Raw genomic sequence first — 14804 nt, 5'->3', positions numbered from 1 at the left:
GTGCAGTGGTGCGATCTCAGCTCACTGCAAGCTCCACCTCCTGGGTTCACACCATTCTCCTGCCTCAGCCTCCCAAGTAGCTGGGACTACTTTGGATGAAAAATGAAAATAATAAGTCTATCTACTAGGATGTACCCTTTAAAAAAAATGGGCTTAGTACTTTTTTATGTATTCTGTTATTGTACACATGAGTTGTAGGCCATAAACTGATCAGTGATCTAGCACTCTTGTGAGTATACCAGACTAATGTTACCAAACATTTATTGTGCTAGCACACCCACTTGAGAAAAAAACTGAGTTGAGCTAACTTAGGTAGACTTTCTTTCCTTAAATTCCCATAGACCACGGAGGACCACATTTGTATGTAGCTACATACTCTATGATTAATTTAAGAAGTGCATTCATATGTTGGTAGATATCCGTCCTTCCTTCTCTTAAGGAAATATAAGGAATGATTGATGAAATAGAAATATATTAAGATTGGGAAGAAAGACTGTCCTTACTGCGAATGGTATTTTCAAAATAATAGCTAGATTTTGTGTAATCTTCTTACCCTTTTTTATTATTTAATAATTTATATAATTTGATAAACTTAGCCCTGCCTGCAATATCCATTACCAAGAAGAAAAGGAAAATGGTTTCTGGATTTCCAAATGCATCATGTACATGTATTTTCAAGCTCTTAGAATATTTAAAACTAAAGTTTGATGTCTTGGCCAGAGAGGCTCTTAGTAATGTAATGTCAGTGTGCAAAATTCATCCTGTAAGAAACATATTATGGTTCTAAATATAAAAATATAGCTTTGGGTTCTAAATAGAAATATAGCTCAGGGGCCGAAAGCAGTGGCTCACGCCTGTAATCCCAGCACTTTGGCAGGCGGAGGCGGTGGATCATTTGAGGTCAGTAGTTCAAGACCAGCCTGGCCAACATGGTGAAACCCCATCTCTCCAAAAAAATTAAAAAGTTAGCTAGAGGTAATGATGCATGCCTGTAATCCCAGCTACTCTGGAGGCTGAGGCAGGAGAATTGCTTGAGCCTGGAAGGTAGAGATTGTGGTGAGCCAAGATTGTTCTATTGCACTCCAGCCTGGGCAACAGGGTGAGACCCTGTCTCAAAAAAAAAAAAAAAAAAAAAAGGAAGCAATATAGCTCAGGGCAGAATGATTGGTCCTGATTGGTCCTGAGTTAAAGAGATCATTTTTGACATCTGGGAAAGAAAATGTGAAATGTGTATATTTGTATTATAATAATAAAATGAATTTAAACAGCAAAATGGAGTTAATAATTTTCACTTTTTTCCTTTCAGGTTATGCATTAGACCCTTCATTAGATAATCATCAAGTGTCTGCTAAATATATTGGTTCTGTAGAAGAAGCTGAAAAAAATCAAGGTAATTTATTTGAAACATTTAATATCAAATATGTACACATCTATAATTAGTGTCTTGCAGAGCGACTTTAATTAGACAGTAAAAAATAGTATTTAGCACTTGGTTTTTTTGGGATTTTTTAAGTTGAAACAATGGAGCAATACAGTTTAGAGCAATATAGTTCAGAAATGTTACAGTTTAGAGCTTGCTTTTGCCACTTACTAGTTGTGTAACCTTATAGAAAAAATAATAGTACATATCTCTTTGAGTTATTTTGAATACTTGGCACCATGCCAACACTGTAGAAATCACTCAATAAATTATAACTAATGTATAGATAATTTTGGCAATTGACTTCTCAACATTTATGTCAAGCTTCATTTTAACAGAGTAGAAATACTTTATTTGGTAAGTCTGTGAAGATTGTCTTTGAAGAGTAGCTTTGAAGGCTGAATTTGAATATGTGTTTTAATGTATGTTTGTATTCATATTCATTTTGTACTTACAATAAGACAAAACATCATACGCTAAACGCTAACTTGTCACAAGGCTCATCAGTCCATTAGAGTAGTATCCATAAAATGCAGTTAAAAAAGTAATTTGCTGGTTGCATGGGACACTTCTGCTTAGTAGCTGTGGACCCTATGTGATCAGGCTGCTCTCTGTACATGAGCTAGATTATTGTTAAAATAGAATTTTAACAGGCTTTTGCTATAAAACATAGTCTGAATTACTATAGGCAGACATTTCTTCTTTAAGCTAGACCTCTGTAAGTCCCACCTAAAGGTAGCTAGATTCTTAGTTAACTTGTGGCTATGATTCCACAAACCTTTGTTTTTCCAGGTTAATGACTATACACAGTATGCCACCTCCTATTAATCAAATCAAAATCTCAACCAGAAACAGCCTCCTTCTCCTTTTCTTTTACTGTTAACGTTAATGATACTAGAGGTGAAGTTGAGACTGAAGTCACTTGGAAGAAGTACCACTTCTGGTGAAACCGTGTTTGATTTACATTTTTGCATTACAAGTGAAGTGAAGATAAGTTATTAAGTACTTACTGTAATTTAGTTTTAGTTTTGAAATGATAAATTATAGTTTATTCTTGCTTCCAAAGGTCACTTTATCATTATTTAGCCATAATGAGTTCCTGAGTTTTTTCCAGAAAGTCATACAAATCCACTGACACGGCTTTTTGGTTCGATAAAAGGCTTGTGTGCCATTGTAGGAACACATATTTGGGTCTCTTCTTCAAGTATACACTATTAGAATTTGCAGAATATTGAATTAGTTTTAAGTATCTTTGCCCAGAAGGTTGAATCCCTTTTTGTGTAGCATGAGTCAGCGTATGTGGTAGATTCATGTAGCTTGTTTGTTTTTTAATGACTCTGTGGTCACTTGAACAATCATCTTTCTTTAACCATATAAAACAAAATTAAACATATGTTCATATTTCTTTAGAAAATGTACATATCTCTCTCTCTCTCTTTTTTTTTTTTTTTTTTTTTTTTGGTTACCATAGGTTTAACTGTATTTGAAACTGGTCAGAAGAAAACAGAAAAGAGGAAAAAGTTTAAAGAAAATGATGCATCCAATATTGATGGTTTCTTGGGACCATGGGCAAAATATGTGGATGAAAAAGATGTAGCCAAACCTTCAGAAGTAAGCTTTGATGTTTTTAATTGTCAGTTCAGGTATATGCTGTATCTCTATGAAGGAGATCTACGTTAATAAACTTGAGATTTCCTTAGAGAACCAAATGACTCATCAAAATTTTTCTGCCTTTAGTTGATTGAAAATATACAATAAAATTTATTTTTCTTTGAAATATTTTTATTTACCTTTTTTGCTGATTTGTTTTCTCTCATGCTTTTTTATTGAATTACAATATTGAACAATTTTCATAAAGATTTCCTTGATATTGCTATTAGGCTGCCATGGTAGCTGTTCTTCTGATACTAGACATTCAGATAGTAACTACAAAATCAGCCTTCTATGACACTAGAATTGATTAGAAGTTTTATTGATTTATGAATTTATTTAAAGTTTTAAACAAATTTTATCTCTATGTGTATTTTTAAAACTACTATAAAGTTTGTAAAGTAAATGCTCTGCCATTCCCTTCCTCACCTCCTAATCTCACTGTCTTCATGAGCCAGTCTCAGAAAAAAAAAAAAAAAAAAGTGTTGAGCTTGTTATCCTGGGAACATACTTGGACCAGATATGTAGACCTCATAATAAATAATTTATAGCACCAACTTTAGGTATAATGAGGTTCTAGAACATTCACTTTAAATTTCACTCCTTAATTTTCTTAGGAAGAACAAAAAGAATTGGATGAAATCACAGCAAAGAGGCAGAAAAAAGGAAAGCAGGAAGAAGAGAAACCTGGGGAGGAGAAGACAATCTTACATGGTAACATATTTTTTATACATCTTCATTTTTATGAAAAACCTTCATATTTACTCTGTTAGCTGTTCATACAGTATCATTACCCTTACTATCAGCTGTCATAAAATCATTATGTTGAGTATAATTATGTTAGACAATTTGTATCCCAAGGAAATTACAGCAGACTTCTGTACACTGATAAAGGAGAAAAAAATAGCATGATTAATCATAGCCACAGATAATTTTTTTCCAAGTGTTAATGAATTTTATTAAATGGTAGATAAAGAAGAAACTTGAATAGTCCACAGTCTATTCTTTCGTAAGATAAAGTTGACTCTTTTGGTGTATTAATAGTGCCCCAGTCATTTTAACTGTTTTTAATGAAGCCAAATACTCAGGTATCCACACAGTTCATAACCGTTATTCAGCTAGACTCAGAATAAACTTGGATTTTCATGTGAAAAGATGGAGATTAAGGCTCTCATACTTATTTTGACTTATAGAAGGAAATGCATATTCACCAAAATAAATCATAAGTATTCTAGAATGTACCTGTTAGTTAATAATTAGTTATATTTTAGGAACTTACATAGTGATTATCTAAAACTGTAAAGAATAACTTAGTGCTTACAGTGTTGCTTATTCTAATGTTATATTACATCAGATATTTAGGTTTGATGAAGCCATATTTCATTCTTCAAGCTTCAGTTTTATCTCCAAGGAGTCTATTCAGTACTATGGTGCTCAAAACTATAATAACAATAATATAATAACATTTATTGAGTACTTACTCTGTGCCAGGCATGTTGCTAATTGCTTTATATACAGTATGTCATTTAATTCTCACAGGTGACCTTATTGTAAAATTTGTGATGAAAGCAGGAAAAGATAAATGAAAGGGAACTGGAAGGGCATAAAAGAGGAAAGCAGGGGAAAAGGATAGTTGATATATTTTGTTTTGTTTTAACTTCCTTCTTAACCTGTTTTACTTCTGCTTCTTTACCAGTGACTCACAAGGCCCAAGTATTATCTTCCCTTGCTATAATTATGCCACAGTGAAGTCTTTATAGATTACTAAGATGTGTAAGTGATGAAAAGAAGTATAGATCTTATCTAAAGTTCTATAATCTCTGGGTATTTAGGAATTTCGAAATACTACCTCTAGTTGTAAATGATAGCAGTTATTTTAAGCACTTATATCTTAGCTGACTCTTGATCTTTACATCATTGGAGTGTTATTACCTGAACCTTAATATGGAAGATATCCCTGTGAAAAAAATGTGATTTTAAAAATATCGGTTTCATGACTATGAGTTGTATTTGTTTATTGATTTTCTTTGCCTTTTTGTTTCAGTTAAAGAAATGTATGACTATCAAGGCAGGTCCTATCTTCACATACCTCAGGATGTTGGTGTTAATCTACGGTCAACTATGCCACCTGAGAAGTGTTATCTTCCCAAAAAACAAATTCATGTGTGGTCTGGACACACGAAGGTAAGCAAGTTGGTTGTTTCTGTTTGCTGTAATGCTATTATAATGAAGCCAACATACAGTTTTAGCTGTTGATGTGGAACATTTAGTGTTTCTGGTAAAGGTGCAGGGAAGTCAAATTGAATATAATTCTGGGTTAGGCTTTGGAGGTGCCCACACATCCATCACAGGTGACTAATCAGTCTTCAAGCCATCTGAATTGGCCATGATATAGCGTTCATGATTTAGTGTTCTGCATCCTTATAGCCAGGCCTTTCCCCATAGGCTCCTGCTACAATCTTCTTCCTTTTGGGCACCAAATCAGTGAGTAATGGGCTGGTACTAGCACCAAGTCTCCTGCTTAGTTTCAGTAATTTTGCTTTAGCTCTGTGGTTATCACACTTCAGAGACTAGATGCGCCCTGGTTTATAAACTATGGTAATTTTTAAACTAATGCAGAGATAAGGTACATGAAAATTTTTGATGTTGATATTCTTTGTCATATGCACCATTCCAACTTGTAATTTCCAACTCTTTGCAAAGAGCAAAGGGACTAAGTAAAAAAAGGAAGAGAAGTGGGGGCAGTAGCAATTTGATTGACTCAGGATTCCATTGGGTGAGGAACGCAATATTAAAGGTTAGAAAAAAAAATCTTCAAAAGCTTGGTGTCAGTAAGGTCTGCTCTTGGAATGCTAATGAAAGTTATTCTGGGGTGTGATTTTTGGAATGAAAAATAGCAAATTAGGCTGCTTAATATATACTGTCTTTTCTTGATGCTTCATTTGAGCTGATCTTTTGAATGCTTCTGGTTGATAACTGTAATACCTTTTTATAGGGCGTCAGTGCAGTCAGATTGTTTCCTCTCTCTGGCCATTTATTGCTGTCTTGTTCCATGGACTGTAAAATTAAGGTGAGTTTTCAGTAACAGAGTAGGAGTGCTGCAAAGCTAGTTCTTTGTTTAAATCTGTTTGGTTAATTATTAAAAAATTTGGGTTTGTTAGGCAGTTAGAAGCTAATTATTTTCTCTTAGATCCTGTAAATGCAGCAATTTATGAACTACTTCCAAACATAAATTCCATATGGCTCTGTGGTCCAATTAGCTAGGGCCCCCCCCCCTTTTTTTTTTAAGATGGAGTCTTGCTGTGTCGCCCAGGCTGGAGTGCAGTGGCATGATCTTAATTCACTGCAAGCTCCACCTACTGGGTTCACGCCATTCTCCTGCCTCAGCCTCCCAAATAGCTGGAACTACAGGCACCTGCAGTGGCTAGGCTGATTTTTAAGCCTAGAAAACTGATGAGAATGTAATCCAATCATGTTGGCTTTGGACATATAAATATTTAATCACTAATCATTATAGAGATTTTGTATATGTAGTAGTTTATTTGTTTCTCCAAACCTTATGAAATAGAGAGGACATATGATAGAAATCCTATTTTTAGAAAGTAGAAAATGTAATTCATCCATTTTCTTCTAAATACTAGTAGATACCAAGTAACAGGACTGCTCCCAGCCCCTTCTTTCACCTTTTCTAGTCTTGGGAAGCTCCATCTTTAGCTTCTGTTCAGTTGTAGAATGTGTGGTAGAAAAAACTCGGTTGCCAATGCATCTCAACCTGAATATGCAGAATGTCTTGAAAAAATGTTTAAATCTGAAAGGATAGTTCTTACCGGTTTTGTGTCTTCTCTTTGTCTGGACCATTATGATGGTTCAATAAATACCAACGCTATAGAGCTCTTGGGGCTTCAAAAGTTGAGTCATTAAAATTTTATCATTTGTAAATAATTCATGGATATTAACAATGAAAAAGGCCACTTCTTTTGATAAGAGCAACCATTTAGGCATTTGTCTCTAATAGCTTAAAATGACAGGCCAACATTTGGGAGTAAAAACCCCCATTTTACTTTTACTTGGTACAAGCCATGTTAATTGAGATGTTGGTCTTTTCTTTGACCAACCAAAAAAGCATAGAATTCAATTTAGTTGACTTCTATAAACATTCTATTATGTGGAAGGGACTGAAAGTAAAAGCTTATAAAGGCACTGTCCCTCCCCTTAGGATGATCATTTTATTATGATATAAATGATCATTATAGAGGTAAGCACAAGATACGCTGGTTTCAAAGAGGACGCATACCTTAGTAAGAAGGTTAAATAAGTAAAGGATAAGGAAACAGGAGTAGAGTTTGCTTGAAAAGAGTGAAGAGAATGAATCAGCATAGTGTGTGCTGAAAATAACAGTTTTGTGCTTGCTGGAGCATAACATCTAAGAGACAAGGAATGATTGCAGTCCTGGGCAAGAAACCAGGTCTCAGAGGTCCTTTCCTAGTATGCTACAGTAACTGAGACTGTGTCATATTGGCACTGGTGGCAAGGAAATGCTTTCTATTTTAGAGTACTAGTAACATTGTTGAGGATTGGATTCAAGGCAGTCAAGAATAAAGCTAGCCTTGAAGCTATTGTATTAATCTACCTTAGATGTGCTGAGAATTATGAACCTTTTATTTTAGTCTAGATCATCATTTTCTTATAGCTTCTGTAATACTTGTTACCTCAGAAAACTAAACAAAAAAGCCTTTCAGTATCAAATATATACGTGGCGGTTTTAATAACACAATTCCTTTAAAAGTTGGTATACATGGCGGTTTTAATAATACTTAATTCCTTTAAAAGTCGTTTGTAGTGCTACAAAAGTAGAAACTTTTCGTCCTAGAAAATGTATGAAACAGAAAAGAGCAATATGAAAATGAAAACTCACTTGAATTAACTCCATCTATAGTTAAGTTTCTTGATATTTTGATGTAAACATCTTTAAAACTCTTTAGTTTTGAGTGTGTGTGACTGTGTGTGTGTGTGTGTGTGTGTGTGTGTGTGTGTTCCAAATAATATAACACAAACTGGCAGCACCAAGCAATATTTAATGATATTCAGTGTTTAATATTTAATGATTGAAGCTGTGTGTTTACACACACAGATATGCACACACGTAACCAGCATAGGGCTGATGTTATTGATTGAAAGACCTTTATTAAATGTAATATTTCTATGTGTTGTTTTTTTTCTCCCCCAGCTATGGGAGGTTTATGGAGACCGGCGCTGTCTGAGAACATTTATTGGTAATGCTTCTTTTCTCTCCAACATAAATCTGGGAAGAATTTTTAAAGTAAGATAACATCATTGACAGTAATTTTACTACACTGATAGGAAGTGAAGTCTTCATAGACTTGAGCTGAATCTGGAAGGAGGAGTCAGTGTCCCCAGTTAGACAAAGAAAGAGAACTAGGAAGCAAGAGCAGCAGATGCAAAACAAAAGTAGCGTGAGGCAGTGTGCTGCTGAGGGGATCCACATACATTTCAGGATTGTCAGAGTATGGGGGATGGTGAGAAACAAAAGCAGAGAAAAGTAGCAAGAGAGGGACCAGAGCGTGGAAGACCTCCTGTGCCATTAATAAAGAGTTTAGCCTCTGTTGTGAGGGCATTGGGGAACCATTAAAGAGCTCTTTCCGGAAAGCAACATGATTTGAAGTTTACGAAGATCAAATGGCAATACGCAGGATGATTTGGTAGGGCAAGCCTGGAGGAAGGGAAGTGAATTACACAGTTATTTCATAGGTCTGGTTTAGAGATGATGAGAGTCTGAACCAAAGCAGCAGAGAGAGAAGACATATTAGAGTTAAAGTCAGTGAGATTTAGTAATGGCATGTGAATGATCACAGTGAGACAGGAATCTAGGGTGACTCCCATGAGACTGGATGAATGATGTGCCATTCACCACGAAGGAACATAAGATGATGGTGAGGTTTTAGATACACCAAATTTGAGCTGCCTTTGGGATATTGAGGTGAAAATGTCCAGTAAGCAATTAAATAGCCAAATGTTGAGCTTTGAAGAGAGACTGAGAATTGGCAGCTAAAGCATAAAAAAAGGATGAGATTGAGAGAACTCCTTGAAGAAAGAAAGAAGGCCAAAGGGAGGACAGCTTTGTGACAAGCTAGCCTTTTTGGTAGAGAAAGGTTTATTGTCTTTGTCAAATTTCATGTGAAGGCTAGTTACTCTTTCCAGATTTAACTGTACCACATTGAAACGGTGTGACTCTTAGTGGCTCTGTTTTTAGATTAAAGTGGGAGTCTGTTCGGCAGTGCTTTATGATTTTAGGGCCTCCCTGTACAAATTGATTCTGCCTAAGATGACACCGCAGCCTAAAGGAAGACTTGTGGAGGGCTCTTAGCTGTGTACAGGGGAACAAAATGTCTCCATCAGATAGAGTGGATTTGGTCTGCATCTGTCTCCCCTGTACTGACAGACCGTTTTTCTGTGGAAAACTGAAATTTTCCTCCTGAGGGAGATGATAGCAGCTCTGACTGGGACTCCGGCTGTAGAAAAGGATGGCTAATTGCCATGACACATACCTCCTGATGAGAGTTCACTGGAGGTGATGGTTTAGAGCTGCTGCATGTGGTTAACAATTTGTGCCGTGCTCATTTTGCACAATTGTGTGTGTCTTGGTCATGGTGGGGTGGAACATTTTTGCTTTTGTTTAGCCACATTTTATTTTTCCCTGTAACTTTTAAGAGTTGAGTGGTCTGGCAATATTCATTTTTAAGTAAAGTGTAATCAGCACCTTAAAATTAGTGTATTGTCAAAACATCATCTTAAAACAATAGAAGCTAGCCTGGGCAACATGGCAAAACCCTGTCTCTACAGGAAATACAGAAATTAGCCAGGCGTGGTGATGTGCACCTGTAATTCCAGCTACTCGAGAAGTTGAGGTGGGTGGATCGCTTGAGCCAGAGAGGTTGAGTTTACAGTTAGCTGAGATCCAGCCACTGCACTCCAGGCGGGGCAACAGAGTGAGACCCTGTCTCAAAAATAAAAAACCAATGCAAGCTAATAATAGTTTTTGGAAAGTCTCCTACATTCTGAATCAGTTTCTATGAAATTTGGTAATATGATCACAGAAATATGCAATTATTGAACAAGGGCTACAGTTTCCTGAGCTTTAGGTTTAGGTCACTTTGTTTTCACTTGCAGTCTGGTGAACAGTCTGAGAGTGAACCTCCAAAATTCCAGCAGCCATTTCTTTCACTGGCAATAATTGGTCTTTTACATTCATAAATTCTTGGCTAGCTAGTCGTCACTTCTATGTACTGCATATTAAGAAATTGCTATGACAGACTTAAAAGAAAAGTTAAACCTTTTCTCTTGGTTCTTAACCAAGATGTTATGCATCAGAATCACCTGAGGAGCTTCTTCAAGAGGAAAAAAAACGCCCACATTCTGAAGCCCACACATAACATATTCTAAGTCAGTAAATCAGGCAGTGGCATTCCAGTGATCTTGACTCACAGCTGAGAACCACTGCTTAGTGCTATGTCTCTTTATGGTGTTTATGTTTTAAGAGAAGATATGATGCTTCACCTCATTGCTGTTTCTGTTGACTCCACCTTTAGGTCACAGTAAGGCTGTTAGGGATATTTGCTTCAATACTGCAGGAACACAGTTCCTCAGCGCAGCCTATGACAGGTATCTTAAGCTCTGGGACACTGAGACAGGTAAGAGTTCACTTATGCTAATACATATTCATCTTACAAGTTATCGTTTATATATGAAATGGTGTGAGTAGTCTTCTGTGGCCAAATGGCACCTTCTCTAACTGCTGATTCTCTTACCATTCACTGTCAGCAAATATCACAGAATACATTTGTAGAGTTGAAACTGAGCATAAGTAGCTCTTTTACTGTGAAACTTGTTTCCACCAGACAGAGTTTATAAAGCAAACATACTGACAGATAAGCAAAGTCAAAATCTTGTATAGGCCATCTAATTGATCTTTCTGTTCCCCTACATCATCTCGCACTGTGCATTGCACATAACAGAAGTGCAATAAATGTCTAATGAACAAAATTAAATGTGTTTGCACAAATTGATTAAAATGTAGGTCTAAACTTTCACAGGCCAGTTGGTTTTATATATTCACAGCCATACTAATTGCTGCTTATTAATTGATTCACATTAATATGTTGTGGCTAGTATAATTTTATGTAATTAGAAAAATCATCTTATTATCTTATTGTCTTATTATCATTACCCTTACTGTATTTGAAGGGTAATGATAATAGTTAATATTTATTAAACGTCATCTAATAGGCATAATTGCTAAGCATTGATATTCAGTATCTCCTTCAATCTTAATTTATCCCTATGAGGTAAGTACTATTATTAGATTATAGATACAGAAACTGAGGCTTAAAGAGCTAACTTTTTCAGGGTCACACAGCTAGTAAGTGGCAGACTTGGTTTCAAACGAAGCTCTCTCTGATGCCAAAGCCCATGTTCTTCAGCACTTTAGCAGTGGTTCTCAGTTCTGGCCACACATTATAATCATCTGAAGAGCTTTAACGTTACTGATGCCTGAGTCCCACCTTCAGAGGTATTTACGTAATTGGTACAGTGTATAGACTAGATGATTGTACCGTGTAGCCAAGGCTGAGAGACTACCATTTTGCAGGTTCTTTTAAAAATCAAGATAAAATATACATACAGTAAAATGTATGAAGTGCCTAAATATTCAGTGATTTTTTTTTTTTTTTGTAAACATACCTATGCAGTTGTCTACCACCAAGATCAAGATATAGACTATTTCCAGCACTCAGTAAAGGTTTCTTATGCCCTTTTCCAGTCTGTTCCCACTCCCGGTAACCATGGTAACCACTTCTGTCATCACAGATTCATTTTTTCTCTTCTTAAACTTCTTATAGATGAAATCATACCATTTTTTCTCTTTTGTTTCTAGCTCCAGCATAATGTCTGAGAGTCCCTCATGGCTTATACCAATAGTTTGATCTTTTTTATTGCTTGCACTATTCCATTATATGAATGAAGTTATAATTTATTTATTCTGCAATTGGTAGTGCAGATTTACTTTTGAAAAAATTATTTTTAATCATTAAAAATCTGTGAAAAAGAACAAATGTAGTTTACAGTAAAGAGCAAGCAGGCAGCCCTTCTTCAAAATTTATTAAGCTGGTGACCTCTAGATCTTAATCTCACAGTCATCTTTAAGTGGTCAAATTTATTTTACCTATTTAATTTGAGTCTTTGGTTTTAGGACAGTGTATATCAAGATTTACAAACCGAAAAGTACCTTATTGTGTCAAATTCAATCCTGATGAAGATAAGCAAAATCTCTTTGTGGCTGGGATGTCTGATAAGAAGATTGTGCAAGTAAGTTTTTCACAGTATTTTGTTAAGACTCCTAAGCTTTATGTTGTATAAGGGGATGGAATAAGTTAATAAGCTAATATTACTCATTTAATGTTTGCTACTTTTAGGGACAGCTGATGCACCATTCTTAGAAAAATTTACATTTATAAAAACATCATGTTGAAGATCTTCTCCTTCTCCACTTTCCAGAATTATGGTCTTTCATAAATCCACTCTACTTCTGTCTTTACCTTTTTTCTTGCCTGATATACAGTGGGACATTCGAAGTGGAGAAATTGTGCAGGAATATGATCGGCATTTGGGAGCTGTCAACACCATCGTTTTTGTGGATGAGAATAGGAGATTTGTGAGCACATCTGATGATAAAAGCCTAAGAGTTTGGGAATGGTGAGTTTCCATCAATACAAAATCTGATTTATATAAAGCAAGCAGTTAAAAATTGTATCGACAAAGATGAAGCCTGATAATATGGAACCATTGAATATTTTTTGCAACTGTGATCCTGGCTTGCCAATCAAACTTTTAACTATGTAAATACTGACAATGTGGAGATTAAAATCTAAACATGCTACCATTAATAATCTTTGGATAGTCTTTTCAAAGGATGTGTATCTTGAGTTGTTTTTCTTATAGTGATGCTGGATTTGTATTTTGCTGTCTTACATTCTTTATTAGGTTCCTTATTCATCTCTGTAAAATAACTGGCAAGGAGGAGGGGGACTGAGCATAAGATCGTGGCCCTAGAACCACCCAAAGAAAGTAGTGGCGTATATCTTAATTTTTTTTAATGTCCACTTTTTATGATTATTCAGTACTGAAAGATGCCCCATGTATTAGTCTGTTTTCACACTACTGATAAAGACATACGTGAGACTGAGCAATTTATAAAAGAAAGGTTTAATGAACTTAAGTCCCACATGGCTAGGGAGGCCCCACAACCATTGATGAAGGAGAAAGGCCCTTTTTTTTTTTTTTTGAGATGGAGTCTCACTCTGTCGCACAGGCTGGAGTGCACCAGCGTGATCTCGGCTCACTGCAGGCTCTGCCTTCGGGGTTCATGCCATTCTCCTGCCTCAGCCTCCCGAGTAGCTGGGACTACAGGTGCCCGCCACCACACCCAGCTCATTTTTTGTATTTTTAGTAGAGACGGGGTTTCACTGTGTTAGCCAGGATGGTCTTGATCTCCTGACCTTGTGATCCGCATACCTCGGCCTCCCAAAGTGCTGGAATTACAGGCGTGAGCCACCGCGCCTGGCCAGAAAGGCACTTCTTACATGGCGGCAGCAAGAGAGAGAATAAGAGCCAAGTGAAAGGGGTTTCGCTTCATAAAACCATCAGATCTTGTGTGACTGATTCGCTACCATGCGAGAACAGTATGGGAGAAACCATCCCCATGAGTCAATTATCTCCCACAGGGTCGCGCCCACAATACATGGGAATTATGGAAGTACAATTCAAGATGAGATTTGGGAGGGGACACAGAACCAAACCATGTAACCCCATATCATCACTCTGGTACAAATGTTTTACTTATAGAATATAGTCATATATTGGTTAATTGTACTTTCCTAGGGAAAAAAATATTTTTCTAAAGTTAAGCAATATACTAGTTTCATTACATATCATTGTGTGTTCTATAATTTAGTTGCAAAAAATGCTTACTAACCTTTTTGTTAAAATGAATGACTGAATGGAAACCAGTCAGTTATGAAGCACAACTCAGCCATGAGTCCTCCTAGGAAGGACTAAAAAGTGTTATCTTTCCATCCCCCACAAGTTTTTCTGCTTTAACAAGTGGAAAGCCTTGAACCACAGCCAGTGGTTTCCTCTTTATACCTAAGTCCCTTTGGGGACCTGAGCAGGTCCCTAACCATTGTCAGGACAATCTGGGTGACTGAACATTTAATGTAATTTAATTGTAGTTTCTCCCACACTCACCACCACCACCACTACACCCCTTCAGATTATCCCCAAGTAGTGGACAGTAGTCTTAACATATAGCCCGTGTTAGAGACTACCTTACAGCTAAGATCTTTCTTACTTCAGAAATGTTTTTTTACAGAGTATCTAATATGGACCCCAAGTTTTATATGAACCACCTTAAATCATTTGCACAGACTCTGGAGAATAAACATACATATACATGTTCTGTTTTGTTTTATGTACTTTAACAGTTTGATCATACTCAAACTTTCTGATGTTTCTACCTTCAGATATTTTCAAGTTTAAATGTAGAGTGGTATAAAAGAAGTTGGTAAATATTTAAATAATCGAGCAATTACAGGGCTTAAGGATATGTGTATGTGGGTGTTCTAAAGTAAAACATTGGTCAGCAAAGAATTTTTATTAAACT

General features: G+C 36.1%; 1 protein-coding gene across 2 annotated transcripts in view; it reads left to right on the top strand.

Moving 5' to 3' along the window:
- The window catches only part of CDC40 (cell division cycle 40), a 65179-nt gene that overhangs the window by 40310 nt on the left and 10065 nt on the right, over positions 1-14804 (top strand). For both annotated transcript variants that reach the window (XM_011970647.1, XM_011970646.1), the window contains 9 exons: positions 1307-1390; positions 2892-3031; positions 3688-3784; positions 5115-5254; positions 6066-6140; positions 8298-8343; positions 10678-10779; positions 12336-12451; positions 12705-12838. In XM_011970647.1, the coding sequence (XP_011826037.1) occupies positions 1307-1390; positions 2892-3031; positions 3688-3784; positions 5115-5254; positions 6066-6140; positions 8298-8343; positions 10678-10779; positions 12336-12451; positions 12705-12838 (934 nt within the window). The remainder of the gene's footprint in view (positions 1-1306; positions 1391-2891; positions 3032-3687; positions 3785-5114; positions 5255-6065; positions 6141-8297; positions 8344-10677; positions 10780-12335; positions 12452-12704; positions 12839-14804) is intronic.

Source organism: Mandrillus leucophaeus, unplaced genomic scaffold (genome assembly GCF_000951045.1).
Source record: "Mandrillus leucophaeus isolate KB7577 unplaced genomic scaffold, Mleu.le_1.0 Scaffold96, whole genome shotgun sequence".
NCBI classification, from domain to species: Eukaryota; Metazoa; Chordata; class Mammalia; order Primates; family Cercopithecidae; genus Mandrillus; species Mandrillus leucophaeus.
The sequence above is the reverse complement of the archived record's forward strand: the minus strand, read 5'-3'. Positions and strand labels throughout refer to the sequence as shown.